Raw genomic sequence first — 21251 nt, forward strand, 5'->3', positions numbered from 1 at the left:
AAAAACATGTTTTCTATTTTAATACATAAAAATGTTTTCTATATTAAAAATATATTTTTGAATATGTTTGTTCAAAATTAAATAAATGAATACATTAAATTAAACTAGAAATACTGAAGGGGAGGATCGATTCAACATAAAGGTTAAAAACATGTCTGTGGAGTCAGTTGGACCACTGTTTGAGTCCTGCCTCTTCCATTTCCTAGCTAGATGGCTTTGAACATGTTTCATCATCTTCCCATAAGTTGATTTTATCATATTTACAACGGGCAAAACTACCCACCTCATATTGCTGGTGGAATTAAATGAATGCAAGTTTGGCACATCTCCAGGAATTTATCTAAGTCTTTTAAAAATTGATTATTGTATTATACCTACTATAATGGAGTGTATTTTCTATGACATTTTATGATTCAAGTACAGATATTGTTACTATCGATGATCCAAGCTATTTCAAAGGGTTGGGCACATTCAGGCGACAGCATCCCTGCCACTCACTTGATTTTGACGAACTTCCGACACGGCACAGTGTTCCTCACACACGTCTCGGTCAGGGGGTCTATGTCTTCCACGATGACGAAAGGGGCCTCCTCCAGGGTGACGATGCTGAGATGGTTGTCATCCGGCTCACAGTCGGAGAAGGACTTGTACCTGGGCCACACGGCGTGCCTCAGGCTCAGCGTCTGGTTCTCCCACTTGCCCACCTGCAGCACAAACACAAAGACACAGCTGTGCTTTCTTCCGCCACTGATTTCTGGAGAGGCAAATCCTTTCCCTGCCGGAGACATCCATCCGTCTCAAGGGTCTTTCTGCCACATACCTCAACATATGCATCTACTTCTGTGCTAAGACAAACGGGCATAAAGACAAAACAGAATCTGGGGCAGTTCTCCATTCCAGCCCCACTCATCCTCACAGGAATCAGACTGCATCTCGGGAGGTGGTACCCAGGCACTGATACCTTTAGAGCCCCGCAGGTGGTTGTAACGTTCTGCCAGAGTTCAGGACCACGGATGGCAAGGAAACAGCACAGACTTTTAGAATTGGAGAGGTCTGGGTTTGATTCACCAACTGTACCACTTACTAGCTGTACAACTCTAGGCAAGCTCTTAATCCTAAGATCTTCTGTTTTCTCATCTGTATAACGAACACGACTCCCCCTGCTTCTTAAGGATGCCATGGGAATTCAATCAGGCAATGCATGAAAGGCAAAAAAGCACAGTGCTTGGCACATCATAGGGACGCCATATTGTTTTTAAGAATAAAGAAAAGAAAGTGAAATGGAGAAAGAAATAAAAAAGGTATAATATGAAGGAAAAGAGAAAAAGGGAGAGGAAGATGAAGCTGGAGAGTGAAAAGAGGAGGAGGGGGACTGAAATAACACACGGGAGAGATGGAGCAGGTGGGGAAATTAAAAGCATCGTTTTGACCCCAGATACGGTTCTATTTAAGTTGCAAATTAAGGTGAACTTTTATTAATCCTGCAGAGAGGGGAGACTGTTACTGCTTAGCGTACATCAAGACCTGTCAAAATAGAATCGATTGTATTCCCTCGGAGCAGCAGTCGGCATCTTAGTGCAATCAAATTGAAGGCTGTATATTTTGAACCTTAATTTTATTTGACAGCTTATTGGCACTATTCACATACACGCCGGGAGGAAGCTGCCCCCGCGCTGCTCTTTCTCCCTTCTCCTCCTGCTCCCACACGCGATTGCTTGACACCACAGGTCACCGCTTTATGTGTAATACCAGCCTCGAGGAAAACACCTCGTCTGAAAAGCTAAGTGCCAAATCCAGGCTTGTCTGTGTTGACATGACCCACTCACCTCTCCTCCTGTAACGTTTAAGTGTCGCCAGAAATGAATCTCAAGCCCTTAAAGAGAATTCAAACATGCCGGACCCCAGGAGAGGTGACAGGGTGGGAGGAGAGAAGAGAATCAGTGCTCTCTAAGATTACCTCATCATATGGGCTGGAAAATGTTTGCTGGCTGTGAAGAAGCATTTCCTGTGGCTAATTACAAAATTGTCCAGCACTGCTGATACATTTCTTTTTAAGATAGGATGGCGAGTACAGCAATTTGGTTAAACACATACACATTGTTCATTTATTCATGCTATGATATGTAACAGGCTGGGGAGAATGTTAAACCCATCAAATTCTTCATTCATTTGACATAGATTTATTGAAGACCTACTATGTCCCAGTGCCAGCCTGGGAATAATGATGGCTAAAACAGAATGGCTTTTGCCTTCTTGGAACTGTCAGTCAGTTGTACGACATAGATCAAACCAAAAATGCTAAAATATGCAAATAGACAAAGAAATATACAAGTTTTCCCTTTTGGAACATATTATACCAATCCCTTTTCTTTCCATTTGCCTTGGAAGTCTCAAACACAACCTTCAAGAGAGGTTGGAGAGTTCAGAGGGTAAGAGAATGGCTTTTGAAGTGGAACAGAACTAGATGTAAATCCTGGCTTCATCCACTAGCTGAGTAGCCTTGGGAAAGTCATTCAACCTCTCTGAGCTTTACTTTCTCCATTTGTAAAATGAAAACAGCAACAGGGTATGACCTTAAGGACGGCAGTAAGGTTTGAATGAGCCAAAAAGTACCAAAAATATAGAGCACAGAACCTGACATGGCATGTAACACACATGGTGGCTATTATTTTACTATTGCTGCTGTCGTTAGCATTTAAGATATAGCTGAACTATCACCTTATCTGTAAAATCATTCCTGCTTCCCTAGTAAAATAGAACTTTGCACATACCTCCACCATAGCATTTTAATATTATAATTTTAATGACATAACTTTTTAGTACTTCTGTATAGTCAGGAAATGTGCCAATATCACCACTTAGTTTAATTCCTACAAATTCTACATGGTAAGCATTATTATTCCAACTTCATATACAGAGAGGCTATGTGACTTGCACAAACCCACACAACAAGTAAATGGTGGAACCAGAGTTATATCATGGGGCTTCTTTCTGAACCCAAAGGTGCTTTCTCACTATGTACATAGTGCTTCTGTGAATTGAGCTGCAGGAACCACGTTATAGCTCCAACACTCTTCCTTCCTTGCAGACATGTTTCCTAAATTCCCAAGATAATGTAAATTAAGGCAAAGACTAGCAGAATCTTTGGTGATGTCATTGACCACATCACAACCCCCACACCATGGGAGTCAGGCAAATGTTTCAGTCTAACGTTGACTCAAGGAAAGGTGAAAAGGTTTATGAGCGCCAAGAGTGCAATAACTTCCTAAATCTTCTCCAAGTTCTACTCCCCATTCCTGACACATCCAAGTAAAGTATCCATGGGTCAGCCAAGGAGGTTGAAGGTGAGTGGTAGGTGGAGAGAACTCCATCAGGAGCTGAAACTGCTGTGTCAACGTTGCCTTAGATCCTAAGAGCTCTTATCTTCTTCTCTGATCTGATAGGCCCCTCAGCACTCCACTGCAAACACCAAAAATCTCAACTACTAAATTGTATATACCGGATAAAGGAGAACAGACATTCTTTACTTTCCCTGCCCATATTCCTATTTATAAGGGACTATAACTGAGTCCAATGTTTGTAGACAGGTTTAGCAGAGTCATTCATTCCATAAATATGTGTTGAGTGGTTACTAGGTTCCAAGCACTGAGCTAGACACTGAGAATACTGTAACTTAAGTGATAAAATATTTGCTTGCATGAAATTTTTGTGCTAATTGAGAAGACACATGAGTCAAATGATTACACAAAAACATATGTTCATATAAACTGGGAGGAAGAAATGAAACACGGGTCTAAGAGAGCATATAGGAGAAAAGATATCAGAGACATCTTCCCTGAGGAGGTGACACTTAAGCTGAAATTGGAAATTCAGGATGAATTGGACCATGGCAGTTGTGGGAAGGAACTGTGGAGGAGCAGAGAAAGAAATAGCACTTCAGATAGGTGGAGACCAGAAGATGAAAGCCTTGTAGGCTCTATTAAGAAGCTGGGATTTGCCGTAAGGGTTTGCTATAGACTGAATGTTTGTGTTCCTCCAAAATTCATAGGTTGAAATCCTAACCCCTAATGTGGTGGTGTTAGGAGGAGGGGTCTTTGGGAGGTGATTAGGTCATGAAGGTGGAGCCCTCACGAATGGTATTAGTGCTTTTATGAAAGGCCCTAGAGAGATCCATTGCCTTTTCCACCATGTGAGGATGCAACAAGACGACTGCTGTCTATGAACCAGGATGCAGCTCTCACCAGACACTAAATTTTCTGGCACCTTGATTTGGACTTCCCAGTCTCCAAAAGCATGAGAAACAAGTTTCTGTGGTTTATAAGCCACTCAGTCTATGGTATTCTTTTATAGCAACCCAAACGGACTAAGAGTCAATCTAATTCAATGGTCAGAATGGAAAAAGATTTATAGAAGTTACCATGGATATATGTCCATATATAATCTGCCTGAAGGTGGACGCTTCTTTGCCTACTCCAATTTTTTTTATTATGGAAATGTTTAAATGTGTAGAAGAGTAGAATCATATAATGAACCTCCATATTCCCAATATCCAGCTTCAATAATTAGTACTCAAGACCAATCTTGTTTCATTTATACTCCCAGTCACTCCTTCCATATTACAGCAAAGAAACCCACATCATATAGTTTATTCATAAATACTTAATTTGATTTAAATATCTAAACCTCATTTGCTTCACAATGTTATACCTCAATAGTCTACAACAATCTATGTGTTTATGTATATGTTTTACTTATGGGACTATGATTTCCCAGCCTAGCAGGAATTTTATATGCATAATGATTGGTTTCTATGTCCACAGCTTCTAACTCAGGGCATGTCACATGGAGGGACTTAATGGGTAGTTTTTGGTGGAGTGAATAAACATACAGCCTGTATTTTTAAAATGTGTATGAGTCAGAAAATGTTAGAATGATTAATGTGTCCATATGTGCCTCAGCTTTGGAATCCTGTACCCTAGGCAAAATATGGAAGTATCAAGGACCTGTATTCTCTCCCTTGCTCTTACTGCAACTTCAGCCCCCCAGACCTAGAGCCATTGAGAGCAGCTGTCTGAATAGCCTCTGAGTATTAAATTTCCCCAGAGAAAGCAAATATCATTATCCTAACACCATTTAAAAAGGGACTCCAGTCACTCTGATGTATTCAGGGAGAAAGTAAGAACCAATGGGTTAAATCCTGAAGACCTCAGTTTCAATTGTCATATTGTCTCTGCTTGTCTCCATTTCACAGTGGCATGGAGTATGTATGCTCCAAGTGCCTTTTTTAGAAGTTATATCCAAAATGGAAGAACCCTGTGCACTCTGAAGATGGCAGCCAACAATTTCTCTGCTCCCTCCTTGGAACTGATGGTGACTCTTTTGCTATTCTCTAAACTAGACCTTTTTCCTGTTCCCAATCCCCTCCATAAAAGTGAACACCACAGTCAGCTGAGTCTATAACTTTAGATCAGCACTCCTGACCCACATAAGCTATTCTGAAGAGTGAGCCAGGGTTGCACATTTCCTCCAGCAGTGCTTCCAGGAGTAAGGTTTCAATCCATTTCCTCCAGCAGTGCTTCCAGGAGTAAGGTTTCAATGCATCAGAGCAAGTGAAATCATACAGTCATTGTCAATCACGTGCTCCTATTTTTGGAGCTTGGAGGGAAAATGAAGTTCCAGGACACCTTGCCAAACTTCTGGTTAGATTTATACACAACCAGGATAGGCAAGCACAGTTGTGTGTGTGTGTGTTGTACACAAGTACATGTATATGCACATATGGATCCCATTGACTTTTCAGGAATCAACTTCATTGCTACAGAACCCCTCTCTTCTCTCCTTTACGTGGCAGAGGATAAGAGGGTTCAGAATAATTAATACCTAAGGCTTAGAGATCAGACAGATGAACAGGTTCAAATCTTGTCATTGCTTTAGCCATGTGACCTTGAACAAGCCACATAATCCTTTTAAACCTCAGTTCACTCGGTCACCAAATAAAAACAACACTTCCATTTCATATGCTGTTATGAGGGTTACTTGTAATATAATGACAACAAACATCTCTGAAGCACAGCTCCTGGCACACAGAAAGTTCTCCATACGTGGTACTATTATCATTAATTCAATATTTCTTAAACTTATCTTCAGGAAAATGAGCTTCCGTAGCAGAAGAACTAATTGACAAAAGGAGATGTGAGTTTCTTCTATGGCATTCCCTTGACTTTTGACCTCACTGATTGTGTCTCATTCTCCTCACTGTAACAGAAATGAGGGGAGTGGGTTTGAATTACATAATCTCTAAGGTCTTTCAGGTCTAGCACTCTATGTAAAATGCAAGGATAAGCTGCCCTCCCAAATCCTTCCTGATTTGAGATCAGGGTAAGGAGTACATAATTAGAAGAGGGGCATAGGTAACACTCCTCACTTGATGTTTAATTCTGTATGACAACCATATATTAGGGCAGTCTTGCACCCAGGGTGAAAGGACAGCAGAAAACAGCCAAATGGCAAGCTATCTCTACAAAAAGTGGCAGGATGGTTCTGAGAACCAGTTAGAAGCCTGAGGAAAGAGAAACACGGTCAGCAGAGCCCTCTTGGACAGTAATTCTCCATGCTGCAAAACAAACAAACAAACAAACAAACAAACAGTGGTACTCATATCTGAGCTTTTCTCAAAGTTGGCTCTTCCTCATTCTCTGAAGAAGGGCATGAGTTCAAATCCTGACTTGTCCATTCCTAGCTGGGGCACAGTGGACAATAATGACAAAAGTCCTTTGTTAACATTGATTAGGGCTTTACTATGTGTTTCCAGGAGCACTGCTAAGGGTTTTTCATTCATTATATGACTCAGTCCTCAAGGCAACTGTATGACTGCATGATGAGGAAACTGGGACTTAAAAATATTATGTTTCTTGCTCAGGTCAGATCATAAGGGTCATAGTAAGAATTTAAACTCATTCAGTGAAATCCTCTAGAGCACTGCTTAATCACTACCTCCCTTTTTGAAATTTAGTTTCTTCATCTTTTAAAGGTTAAAACAAGGTCACAGAGTTGTTATAAAGATTACATGAGATGATAAAAATAAGTCTTTCTGTTTCTACTATTCTGAAAGCTTTATAATTTCTGTAATCCTAAAAGTAGACCCATGAATAAAATGCTACTTTTATTATCTCCATTTCATAGATGAGGAAACTGAGGCCTGGGGTTTAAGCAATTGTCCAATTCATATGGTTTGAGAGTGGTAGAACCAGGATTTGAACCCAGGGCTCATTTTTAAGTCAGTGAAGAAATGCAACTAGAATTTTCTGCTGAACAAAAAAAAAAGACTAACTTTACAATGCAGAAATGTGACAGATACCGTGATGTCAGCCTAATGGTCAAAGCCAATGTTGACAATGATAAACCATTCTAATAGTACATATCTTTAATATGATGTGGTGATAATAGCATGGTGGTCTACCTGTGTGGTCTTATAACCTCAGTGTAATTATAAGAAAACTATCAGAAAAATTCCAGTGTAGGGATATTCTAGAAGATATCTGACCGGTACTCCTCCAAATTGTCAAGGTCATTGAAAAACAAGGTCTAAGAAAGCATACTAGACAAGAGGAGCCTAAGACAATATTACTATTACATGTCATATAGGATCCTGGATCCACTATCAGGATGGAACAGAAAAAGAAGATTAGATGAAAACTAAGGAAATCTGAATAAAGCATGGGTTTTAGTTAACAGTAATATATGAATTGACTCATTGTGACAAACATACCATACTAATGTCAGGTGTTAATGATCAGAGAAACTAGGCATTAGGTATGTGAGAAGTCACTCGACTATCTTTGCAAGTTTTCCGTAAATATAAAACTAGTCTAACCTAAAAAGTTTATTCAAAAACTGTTTTTGAATTCAAAAGGGAGAGTTTTTAAAAAACAGCAAATATGTTCTCAGACACAGAGTAGCAAATTTGCCAGGAGTTTAAACTTTGGAGCCGGCTACTCTGGCTTCAAATCCCAGCTGTACCACCTGTGAGCTGTGCCACTTGGGCAAACTGCTTAATATCTATTTGCCTCAGTTTTATCATCTGAAAAGTGGGATGATATTAATAGCATAATTCACAGGATTGCTGAGAGAACTAAATTAGTGAATGTATGTAAAGCCCACAGAGAAATGCCCAACACAATGTGCTATGTATCACTATTTTGTCATTGTTTAAATCAATGGAGAAACAATTTTAGAGTGGAATTTAGATTATTTCGTGTTTTAACTTCATAAGAGCTGTTCTTGATACTAACTTTAGTTTACTTTAGACACAGTTTTTACCATGTCAGTAGTTTTAGCCATAAATCACACTTTTCTCCACATTTCCCCCAAGGGTTCCGCAATAGCCTTATGCTGTTTTGCCTATCTGTCATTCATTTATCAGATTTTTGGTTACAGCATATTGATTTTCCCTTGGAGAGATGCTGCCCCAATTTCACAAATAGGCAAGTGTCCTTTATTTGGCAAATCAGTACAATGATTGGCTCAGGAATGTGCATGTGACCTAAGCTAAGCCAATGAGAGTTTTGCCTGGGACTTTTGCTGGAACTATTAGAACAGAGCAGTCATGAGAGAACAACTTATCAGAAAATGAATACTGAGCTAAGAAATTAAGAGAAGATAGCAATAAAGTGGGGATGGCATTGCTTGAGTTCATATAATAACAGTAAAAATTGACATTCACTAGGCACTTATTATGTATCAGGCACCATTCTTAGTGCTATCTTAATTCTAGTAAACTCCTTATACAGAAGAGGAAGTTAGGGAAATACTTTTTATCTCTATTATGAATTTTTTTGGTACTTAAAAACAGTTCTCAATTCAACAAAATAGGTTGTATGCGAGGAGAAAAAAAATCTTTACCTTTAAAATAAACTGAATTTTGGTGATAAGTCTTTGAGTGTTTTCAGAAATATACTGACGTTGTGAAGTCAAAAAATATTGACCTCTGATGGAGAAAAGTGATTTTGCTAAAAGAAATATAAAAAGGGTAGATTAACTTTGTAATGATTTTTTATTCTTATTAATAAAATTTAAATACAGTGCTTTTAGGAAGCTAATTGCTCTTCAGCTCCTAGAAAGAGTTTTTTTTAAAGGACAGTGATTACTTATCAAAATGTTCAGCCAATATGTTCTCAGAGCAGAGATAATTTCATCTCCAGAAATTGTATGTCTCTAGTTAATATACACCTCTTATGTCTGGATAAATTCAGAGGGATGTTACCGAGGCTGCAAAAGGCTGGAAGAAATTAGGTTAATAGATATGCGTGGCTCTTTCAAAGAGATCTGAGCATTCGATCTTATTTGATCTATTTATGAAATGCTTACAAGAGACAATTAAAATAACCTCATCACAGGTCTCCTGGTCTCTGAAGCCACCCCCTAAAAACAAATATCTAAATACCAAAATCATAGATCTACTCTGTGCTCAAGTCCCTCCATGTCTCATGCTGCCCACGAAACCAAACCCAGACTGCCCTGTAAAGTAAAAACTCCTCTATAATAGAGGTCCAATCAACCTCACTATTCTCTATTTCTCACTTTCTCTCTCATTCTCTCACACACACATCATCATACTAAAACACACACACATCTGCCTTTGCACACACACTTATACCTACACATATTCACAATTAAACACGGAAAAATTCATAATAGAGATAAAAAGTATTTCCCTCACTTCTTCTTGTGTATAGGGAGTTTATTCAAATTAAAATAGCACTAAATATGGTGCATACATAAGTGTCTGATACATAAGTGTCCAGTGAATGTCAATTTTTACTATTATAAGAACTCAAGCAATACCATCACCACACCTACACATGTATGTATACATATTCCTATACATCTATACATAAACCTCTATATAAAAGCACATTTATATACAGGTACACTCATGCCTACCTACACTCACATTATACATATATACACTCACACCCATACGTACAACTACAAATACATACCTAATACAAACACATACACTCAAACCTTTACGTACATACACACACACACACAGAATATGAAGCTACAATGATGCATACACTTTTCACAAAACACACCCTGAACGACACCCACTTTCCTGCCTATGCCTACACTATTTCTTCTGCCTGGAATTCTTCTCCTTATTATCTCCCCCTACTGAAATCCTACCCACTCTTTTCAGGCCTAGCTCAAATGCCAATACTCCCATGGAACCTAATTCTCCATCTGGAATTCATTTTCGCATTTTCGTTGCCTTTAGAACACACTTTCCCCTCACTTGTGTATCCATAAGCCCACATGCCTTCAGTGCTTTCCATTGTGCAGGGCACTGCTGGAAGCCCTGGGGCTACAGTGGTGAACAGTCCTCAGAGAGGACTATCCTATCCCTAGAGTTTCCAGTCTGGATGGAGAGATGTCAAAGCTCAATAGCAAAGAAGTGAGAAAAATGCTATGCCGGCAGCAAGCACAGGATGCTGTTGAAGAATACAGCTTCCTAATCTGGAAGGGAATCAAAAAAATGCTTCTAACAGGAAGTGGCTTCCAAATATGAAACCGGCCAGGCGTGGTGGCTCATGCCTGTAATCCCAGCACTTTGGGAAGCTGAGGTCGGCGGATCCCTTGAGGTCAGGAGACCCACCTGTACTAAAAATACAAAAATTAGCCAGGCGTGGGTCTGTAATCCCAGCTACTCGGGAGGCTGGGACATAAGAATCACTTGAACCCAGGAGGCAGAGGTTGCAGTGAGCCGAGATTGTACCACTGCACTCCAGCCTGGATGACAGAGCAAGAGTCTCTCAAAAAAGAAAAAAAAAAAAAAAAAAGAGGATCAAGAGAGTTAGTGGGTTGCCTGTTATGGGGTTTTATCTTTATCCTATGGGCAGGTGACATATGTAAGGGATGGGGATGAGGATTTGTTGAAGACCTGTTGAAATCATTCCCCAAATTAGAAGTGGATTAAACACTTCTTCTCAATGTAGTGCAGAGACAGCATTTCTAGCTAGAAAATTCAGAAGGCAGAGTGACGAGCTGGGAGGTGGCTGCAGGAATCTGGATGACACAGATGACCATCATCATGGTGGTCAGGCTGATGTGAACTCAAAGTGTAGAATCAACAGAACTGAGATGGGCTGTAGGGGTGGGGAATAAGGGCCCAGTTGGCCTTGAATCATGGTTCTGTAGAGTGTCAAGGTTGGCCAGTCTTCCTCAACCACGTGATCCATGTTCGATATAGTATAGTGCTCACCCACGATGCAGTTCAAGAAATATCCGCTGAAATGAATTCTATTCTGACTGCAGCATATCATCGATTTTTACTTAGAATTCAGAGTTTAAAAAGGGAAGTTGCCTGTTTACTCATCTTCTCTCCTTGGAGACAAGACAATAGGAATTGCAAAATTAAAAATCAGAGAGGAGATTTATTAAAACCAACAACAGAAGCAGAGTTCAGGTTGCCTGTGCTCTAGTCTGGCTGGGCCCAGTTAATTCATTGGGTGGTTTCAAAACCATGGGGAAACAGGCTTCAAAACAAACACTTCAAGCTTGCAAACCTTCGGACTACATTTCACCCCAGAAAATAAGCAGTGATTTACTCCCAAGCTGGAGAAAACATGAGTAATTAACTCTTCAGGAAGATGACGTTAAGGAGGAAAAACAAAGCAAACAGGAGACCAATTTCTCTCCACCTGAAATATGAAGTCTGCCAAAGGACATGAGATAAATGCCCGTGAAGGAAATTTAAAATGATTTACTGTCCACACTTAGCATAAGTAACAACATCGATGAGCATCACTTCCATGCCTCTGCATGCACATCTGACACACAAACAAACTGATCACAGGTTAACACGTAAGTAATTTTGTGTCTTGGGTTGCTGCTTGAAACCAAAAACAGATCTAAATGTAATTGATCCGGAAACAACAATAAAGATACTGGAGCCACTACTGTGGCTTGATATTAGGTTGACATATGCTGTATCTGGAGGACTTTGCAGTTGAGTCCAGGGATTTTTTTTTAAACCAATACCTGATCTAAAGAGTATCCACGAAAACTAGTCTGCTGAAATCAACCGTCACTTTGGGACCCAATTTTTCCCTGTGTGGTATGCACAAACAAGTTTCTATGAAGAAATTGCTAAAGAGCAGGTGTGGGTCAAACCTGCTCTGTCTTCACTGCCGCGAGCCTTGGATGGCTACCGGCAGAGTCAAACCAAGAACTGCTTTTCAGATACTGAGGTAAAGTGCCTGTTTCCTCTGAATGCACTGTTTTAAATGCAACGATTGGAGGTGGTGGGATTATGAAGCTTTGGCATGAATAAGAACCTTTCCTGGAAGTTGATTGAGAATGCAGACTCCCAGATCTCTGGAGTGTTGGAATCAGTAGATCTGGGATAAGGTATGGAATCCTGACTTTTCAACCAGCGTTTTAGGTCATTCTGCTCTGAGTGGTCTAAGGACCCCATTTTAAGGAGCACAAGGAGGAGAAGACCTAGGACTAACAAACGGGATTAAATAGAGCATAAGAACAAGATAGAAATCTTTCTTCTTGGGTTACTTATGTAACCAGTGGCAATTGCCAACAGATCTAAATGAGTTTAATCAGCTATTAGAGCCTTAATTAAATTCCTCTCAGTTGAAATTTCAGAATTGCCTAATTGTTACACAGCTCGCATTGGAGCAGTAGATTATTTTTCCTCCCATAACTGCTCTCAAGATAATCTAGTATCTTTATGGATAACAGCATCAACTGTCTTAGAACCCAGTACTGATCTGGTAATTCACAGAAACATGTTTTGATTGTTATTTGCATGAACAACCCGCATCTCTGCTTCCATTCTCCTCTTGAGGCTCAGCCAACAAGGAAAGAGCTGAATGCTTGTTCAACCTCAAATTTAAAAGCGGAAAAATCTTTGGAACACAGAGCCATCATTTTCTTCAGAAGTTCATGTATAATCTTCAGTTCTCCAGAGTTTCTTTGTTGCCAGATCCCTGGGGATAGATAGGAGTCCTATTTCTTTGGATTACTTTTAATTCTTTGTGTGCTCTTAAAAGTGATGGGTTCTTGTAATTAGCTAAAAAGTTAATAGTGTTTTCTCTCTCTCTTTTGGTTCTACCTTGGAGTAATATAATGCCAGAGACTTGAAAAATCAGTAAAAATAAAAAAGGATCTCTTTCATAATCATGGATTAATTTTTTGAACTTGCTCTTGGGAGTCCTTCATTGCGCAAGTTCCGTATCAGTCCGTCTTCCATAGGCTGCAATGATAATTATTAAATAATTAACAAGTATAATTGTTGGCATTTATTGAGGTACTGTGATCACCCCAATGGGCATTTTCTATTTTACCCTCATAATCCTATGATAAAAATGCCATTATTAGCCTCGTTTTATAAATTGGGAAACAGGAAAGGTAAGTGACTTGCCCAAGATCAAACAGCGAGTGAGAAGACCTGGAATCTGAGCTTGGACTTCAGGGCAAGAGCTGTTACCACTGCCTGATATTTCCAAGGCTGCCATTCTATTTGCTTTGGGAAATACTAAGGCAAACATGAGCAGTTTGTTTTCTTGAGGGAATATTTCATGGATCAGTTGGGAAGAGAGCATTAATAATTAGCACCATGCAGCACAGTGATGTCCTGAGAGCTGGAGAAGCCGGGTTCTGGCCCCAATACACACAATCTTCCACTTTGGGAAGGGGCAACATTTTCTTTCCATACGGAGCACAGGAGGTGGGGAGAAAGCAGCCAGAGGTGGTCTTGCAGTTTGCTTTTATGCATGACAGTTTTACTTCCTCCATTTGCCCATGAATTGACTCTTCTGAGGACCTTGAATTCCACCACAGAAAATGCCTCTAACAGCAGAGTTCAGTGAGCCCTACTTTGCAGGCTTGATGCTGAATTTCGCCGCTACTAACACGGACATCCAAAAAGCAATTAGAATAGCACATCAGGGAGAGAAAATCAACTGTTCAAATGTGAACCGTGTGACAATTAGGTAATCTGGGGGTTTCAACTAAGAGGAATGTCATTAAGGCTCTAGCAGCTGATTGGACTTCTTCCTTGCCTCTGTGGTCATCTCCATCCATTACATAAGGGGCCTTAGAAGGGAGGATTTCATCTTCCTTCTGTATCATATTATATTTGAGATATTGTTGGCCAAGACAACACAATTCTGTTTCGTATCTGCATCTGTTATTATCAAAACCCAAACATAAACTTGGTTGGACTTCTTAAGAGGATGTTTCTTGGAGGAGAAAACTAGAATGCATATAGGTCTGCAAAAAAAGTTTAGGAGGAGATGTGAAGGCAACTGGGACAATCACAGAAACAGGAATTGGGACTGGGGAAGGTTAAACACATAACATTGGATGAGAACTTGACCTGAGGCCAGTCCTTTATTACAATAACAGTGATAACTATTATTATTTTTTAACACCTGCATAAAGACAATTTAGAAATATGATAAAGGTTTTTGTTTGACCTTCTAATGTACTTTTTCTGGGTAAATTTCAAAGATCAGCATAGCATCCAATTGTAAAATAAATGAAATGCCATTTGCAATCTGGCAGAGTAAATAGCTCTTTTGGGGAGTATTTACCTGAATGATATTAAGCAACTCTTGTTCCCTCAGCAAACTTGCCAATAAGAGTTAGAAAGTGGCCAAGAGAGTTAGACTCTGATCCTGGGCTGACAGCTGAGAGAGCCTTTTATTTATTGGGATAATCAATTCATTCTTATCAGCCTGAAAATTATGACTGAACATGACTATAGATACAACTTCTCTTACTCTATGGCGATTTTTTTTTTTTTTTAATGAAAACCTTGAAAAGTGGCAAAATTTGGGGCTGAGTGTGTAATAGTTTATAAAAGGAGATAAGTTCCAGGTAATTAAACTGCAGGCTAAGGAAGCATGAGGCTTCAATGCATCAAACCTGACTTGAAGGTTCTAACAAGTCAAAAGCTGATGGATTTCCTCACTCAGCATTATGTAAAAAGCCAATTCCATTTGAATCTCAGCCCTGAACATTCAAAGTTAACCTCATTGACTGTGTCTGCAGAGTTTTTGCAATAAGGTTACAGAATCTGGAGGTATCAATCAGTGGAACAGCATTTCACCCCCCATGCCTATGAAAAGTTACTGGGTTGTGAGAGTTGAAATGTCTGGAACTTGGTGGCAGGTCTCTGATGGGCATTTGTTCTTCTGTATCTGGGGCAAAATAATAAATTTAAGTTTTTGAGATGGACATTTTCCTTCTTCCAAATGAAAGGGGTTGGTGCCTGAGGCCCTGCTAGTTATTACAAGGATGCTAACCAAAGCCCTTGTGCATGGGTGAAATCCATCGTTATGATGAAATGCACACTGATGAGAATTTCAGTTTCCCTTAGATGAGATGGTATTTTGACAATCATTTTTCTTTGCTCATCTCTGGCCTGAAACTACACTGCTCCAGGCTTGTCTGAGATCTAAAGTATTCCAACAAGAGGATCATTTGAAATACTAAAGCCAACAGAAGATTCAATAGTGAGAAAACAGTAATAAGCTTAATGACAGCTTTGCCCAGTTAAAAACGTGATTATTCTAAGGCAGTGGGGGAAGAGGAGGTTTCCCTTGGGATGGGACAGATAAGACTTGCTATTTTTGAAAACTAAGCCTAAGTGACCCACCACTGTCAATCCAATTTCGCCCAAACCAATTATCCCCATCTCAGACAGTAATCAACAATTTGAGAGCCCTATGGAGCCACTGGGAGAAACGAGAATCATGGTGACCAATCAGGCAGCCTCTCAGCATTGCTTTTCCCACTGAATTATTAATATACTGCCAAACACAGCAGTTTAAAAGAACCATGTATTTAGAGTTCGAAGACCCAAGTTCAAGTTCAACTCTGATACTTATGAGCTATGTCACATCAAAACCTTTCGAGCTCACACAAATCGCAGCCAAAAGCAGAATCTCAAGATTCCTGATTACTACAAGTGTTACAACCAATAAACAGCACTATTCTGTAGGTTTTCAGTTTCTTAGGGTTGGATCACATGCATTCATCTGGTTCATTCATTCATGGAGTGCCTACTATGTGCCATAAACTGTTCTCACACTGGTGACACAGCAGTGAATAGACTCTAAACCTGGGGTTAGCATACCACAGCCCAAGGGCAAGCTGTTTCTGCACAGCCCACCAGCTAAGAATGGGTTTTCCATTTTTAAATTGTTGAAAAAAATGAAAAGAGTAATATTTGGTGACACAATTATAAAATTACATAAGATTTGAATGTGAGTATCCATAAATAAAGTTTGATTGGAACACAGCCATGCTTATTTCTGTACATAGCCTCAACACTTGCCTTTTTGCACTAAAAAAGGAGAGTTGAGTGCTTGCCATAGAAAGAGTATGGCCCACAAAGCCTAAAATATTTACTAGCCAGCCCTTTATATAAAGAGTTAGCGGTTATGCCAACCCCTGCTCTAAGTCCTTATCTGTAAAGGATCCACCCACCAGTGAGGAAGATAAAATACAATGCCCCCTGAATTAATTGTACAAGAAAACAGAAAATGCTAAGAGCCAAAGGGGGAAAGGTGCAAGAAATGCAGAGAGCTTCAGATGTGAGAGGCAGATCTGACGAGGGAAGGAAGAAATCACGAAGGAGTGCAATGGAGAGGAGTTCTGCAGTTTGCAAAGGACCTGAAAAGTCAGAGTGGAAAGAAGGGACGTGTAGGATCAGAGAACAGCACATGCAAAAGCTTAGAAGCTGAGTTTAAGTGACGTGTTTGTGAACTAGGAAGTTGTCCAAACAGGAAGAAACACAAATATATAAAGGAGAAGAGAGGGAAAGAGGAATAAAGGGATACCGTGGAACAAGACTGAAGAAGCCCTTGGATATTGGGCTACAATCCCTTTGTGCACATTGGAATTTGGTTGCATTTAAGTTCAAATTGGAAATTGGCCTTGGGAATCCCTCTGACTCAACACCTGGGGATAATATTGATGATTTTATCCACATGTGGCTAGGACTTAGCACTCTTCACATATTTTGAAATTTTCCTGTTTGCAAGTAATTGATGTCATGTCCTTCATAAACACATCCATACTTGTCAGAGCATTTGGATAAAACTGAAGGCCAGTTTTTTTGACCATCTCTCCACTGACTACCTCCAGTCCACTGTAGCCACCCTTTCCTATGGGTGAAATTCACTTAGAACTGCTTGACTTGAGTGACTCTAAATTTAGAACCTCCAGTCCACTGTAGCCACCCATTCCCATGAAGGAAATTCACTTGGAATTGCTTGACTCAAATGACTCTAAATACAGCTCTCATTCAGCTATTCTTATGTCTCCTCTCCAGCATCATCCCTGGTCTCTATCTTCTCTCAATTGGTCTATTCATTCATGCCTTCATTTCTTCCCCATTCCAACTTAGATCTCTTTATCCTAACATCAACAGATTTCTTGTCATACCCACAATTTTCCTGCCCCCACTCTGTCTTCCTATCACACCCACCTGGCACCACCATCCCCAACTCTGAGTCGATCCCACCACTTCCACACCTGTAAAGCAGCAAGTACAGGTGGAGAATATCATATAACCACATAGATTAATGTCATTTCAAATTTAAGGACTCCCTCTCTGGCTAAAAATCTTTCTCTTTTTCCTAATTGCATCTCTCCCATTCCCTAGAAACTATTTCAAACCTTCACACTTGCCCACAAGACTGCAAAGCTGCCAGCTCCAGCCCCACTCCCAGCTGATGAATCTGCCTCTTATTTCAGACTCTATGGACAACCCACATCACCCACAAACTCACCTGCCTCTGCACACATGTCTTTCTTCTCCCCTCTTTCAGTAATAAAGGAGACGTTTCTCCTCTAGGCTAACACGCATCCCAGCCCTTGGGCTCTAGACACATTCCCTTCTGTACTCTCCTTGCCTCTCAAACTGACCTAAGATCTCCAGTGGTTTTCACTAAATCCAATAGGTGCGCTGCACGTAAGCCCCTCCTCTGCATTTGACAATGGGACTACTCCCATCTTTCTTGAGTCTCTCTGCCCTAGACTGTCATGACACTGCCATTACCCAACTGTTTCCCACCTCGTTGGCTGATTCATCTCTGCCAAAATGCAAGTTTCTCTTTCTCTGAACACATCTGACTTGTCTTTCCTCTCCCTCTTGCCCCCAGACATCCAGGTTCAGGCCTCTTCTGCTCCACAGTCTCCAGTTATCACCTCTTTTGATAGCCCCTGATCTGTTGCCTTTCCCCCATTCTTCTCTACTGCCTCCAAGAAACCTCAAACTCAGTAGGCTTAGGGAACAACTCAGCCTCTTATCTTCCATCATAAAAAATAGTTTCTCTCCCCTCTGCCATATATGAGTTCTTGAAATCCCAACCATGGAAATATCCCCTAATTCATCTCTCTTCTGCCATCCCCATATATATTAAATCAATCACCAAGCCTTGATAGTTCTAATATTTGAACATTTTTTACTTCTTTCCTAATTCACAGCCACCACCCTCATCCAGGTCTTCACCTCTCTCACTAATTTATGCCTCAGCTTCTTACCTGGCCTTCTTGCTTCTGGTAGATTGCTCTTCAGCCCATCTTCCAAGCAGCAGCCCAAACCATCACTTTATTGTGCATTTATTTTTTTGAGACAGGGTCTTATTCTGTCTCCCAGGCTGGAATGCAGTGGCACTATCTCAGTTCAATGCTACCTCCACCTCCCTGGTTCAAGCGATTCTTATGCCTCAGCCTGCCGAGTAGTTGGGATTATAGGTGCACACTACCACACCCGACTAATTTTTGTATTTTTAGTAGAGATGGGGTTTTGCCATGTTACCACGCTGGCCTCAAACACCTGACCTCAGGTGATCTGCCTGCCTCAACCTCCCAAAGTGGTGGGATTACGAGCATAAGCCACTGTGCCTAGCCCAAACCATCACTGTGTATCTCTGTGTATCTGGCCCTTCTACTCCCCAGCTTATGGCCTTTCAATGGTTCCCCACTGCAGCTGGAATCAAGTGAAAATGCCTGACCATGGTCTAAGTGACCTGGCCTCTTCCCCAGGTCTTCCTATCCCTCTGCAATCATGACAGCCTCATTTTAACAACCAACTCCTGGTTCCAGCCCTGCCCCACATCAATTCATGAATCACACAGAACTAATGACAGGCTTCTGAGTACATCGAGCTTTTTTCTCAGTGCCAGGTTTCAACATGCTACTCACCCTGCCTAGAAAACCCCTTCCCACTCTCTGCCTGGCACTCTCCTATGTGTCGTTCAGAACTCAACACAGAGGGCAGCTGTTCTGGGAAGCAGCCTCCAATCCCATAAAACTGGGCAGGTGGCCTCTCCTTTCCCTACCTCACCAGGTATTGTGAGACCCGCACACTCATCTGTCTGCGCTAGCGGACTCGTTGAGGGTGGGACTGTGTTCTGTTTGCCTTTGTGTCCCTTGCACCCAGCCCAGGGCTGCTTACACAAATACCTATTAAATGAACAAGTTAGCCAGGAGCGGTGGCTCACATATGTAATCTCAGCACTTTGAAGGCGAGGCAGGAGGATCACTTGAGGCCAGGAGTTTGAGATCAGCCTGGGCAACATGGCAAAACTCTGTCTCTACTAAAAATACAAAAATTAGCTTAGTGTGGTGGTACATGTCTGCAATCTCACTTCCTCGGGAGGCTGAGGCATGAGAATCGCTTCAACCCGGGAGGCAGAGGTTGCAATGAGCCCAGATCACACCAATGCACTTTAGCCTGGGCAACAGAGCAAGACTCTGTCTCTAAATAAATAAATAAAACAGACAAGTTAACACGCAGAGGTACCAATATGACCACCATAACTATGATTTTCCTGCAGTCAATTATCAACTTTAATGACCTCTTCTGGTAATAGGCCCTGAAAATGATGTGGATTTTGAAGTCAGCCACATCTGGACCTGAATTCCCAGCTCTTCTGCTTACCAGCTATGTGAACTTGACTAACTTTACTTCTTGGACACCAGTTTCCTCATATGTAATGTGGGCATAATAGGCGTAATCACATGATATTATTCTCATGGAAATAAATAAAGTTGTAACTGCAAGGCACTTGTTGAACTATCTGTCACGTAGCCCCCATTCAACCAGGATTAGGTGTTTTATTATATACGGGGATCTCAGAAAGATGACATTAACTCATGTTTGTGAACCAGCAGTCAGAGGTCTGGCCCACTGAAGGCATTTAGTCAAGGTTCCTTCCCACCTACGATGTGCATGTTCTTGTAAGTTGAATGGAGGACACTGGTACAACTCCAGAACAGGCAAGAGCAAGGCATTGCTTTTACCAAAATTCCAGGCCCAGGGCTTGTATGCCAAAATGACACTAAGGAAATGTATTTGGATTTTCTTCCCCTGCTCTAAGAGGAGACAGATCTGCTTTTCACTTACTGCTCTCTATTTTGGATAGAAATAATATCATCTGTTAATATAATTCTGTGCACAGAGAAGAAGGCCCTGCCAAAAGCCACTGGGTGTTATTTTCACTCTACCAATAAATCCAAAGGCCTGGCAATTATTTTTAATTCCATTTGCTAGTTTGAGGTTCTGCATGATTAACACATACCATTAATTTCATAACTATAAATGTAACCCAAGCTTTCTTGGATCCTTGTGTCAAACAGTGTGACCTTATGCATATACTTGCTAGTGTTCACCTGGCTAAGAAGCTGTATTGGGGAAAAAAATGAAAAGAAATAGAAAAAAGAGATGGAAATTTCAGATAATAGACACACTGGAAAACACATCCTAGCCAGAAAGCTGTGTGTCATTATGTGGATAATAATACAAAAGTCCTAGAGTTAATACAGCTCTTTACCGGCTACAAGTTGCTGGTTATTTTCTCATTTCACTTGACCATCACAACAGAGTCACATACAGATGAAAGAGATATTATTACAGTTTTGCAGAGTGGTAAACTGACGTTCCATCAAATAACTATTTTTTTCTTTTTTTTTTTTTTTGTAGAGCTGGAGTCTCGCTCTGTTGCCCAGGCTGGAGTGCAGTGGTGTGATCTCAACTCACTGCAACCTCCACTTCCTGGGTTCAAGCGATTCTCCTGCCTTAGCCTCCCAAGTAGCTGGGACTACAGGTGCACATTGCCATGCCTGGCTAATTTTTTGTATTTTAGTAGCGATAAGGTTTCACCGTGTTGCCCAGGTTGGTCTCAAACTCCTGAGCTCAGGCAATTCACCCACCTCGG

The 21251-nt window shown here is 40.8% G+C and overlaps 1 protein-coding gene across 4 annotated transcripts in view; it reads right to left on the reverse strand.

Annotated features, from left to right (window-relative positions):
- The window catches only part of GRIN2A (glutamate receptor, ionotropic, N-methyl D-aspartate 2A), a 434662-nt gene that overhangs the window by 90596 nt on the left and 322815 nt on the right, over positions 1-21251 (reverse strand). For all 4 annotated transcript variants that reach the window (XM_011961386.1, XM_011961385.1, XM_011961388.1 and 1 more), the window contains one exon: positions 499-704. In XM_011961386.1, coding sequence (XP_011816776.1) covers positions 499-704 — 206 coding nt within the window. The remainder of the gene's footprint in view (positions 1-498; positions 705-21251) is intronic.

Source organism: Colobus angolensis, unplaced genomic scaffold, assembly GCF_000951035.1.
Source record: "Colobus angolensis palliatus isolate OR3802 unplaced genomic scaffold, Cang.pa_1.0 Scaffold55, whole genome shotgun sequence".
Lineage (NCBI taxonomy): Eukaryota > Metazoa > Chordata > Mammalia > Primates > Cercopithecidae > Colobus > Colobus angolensis.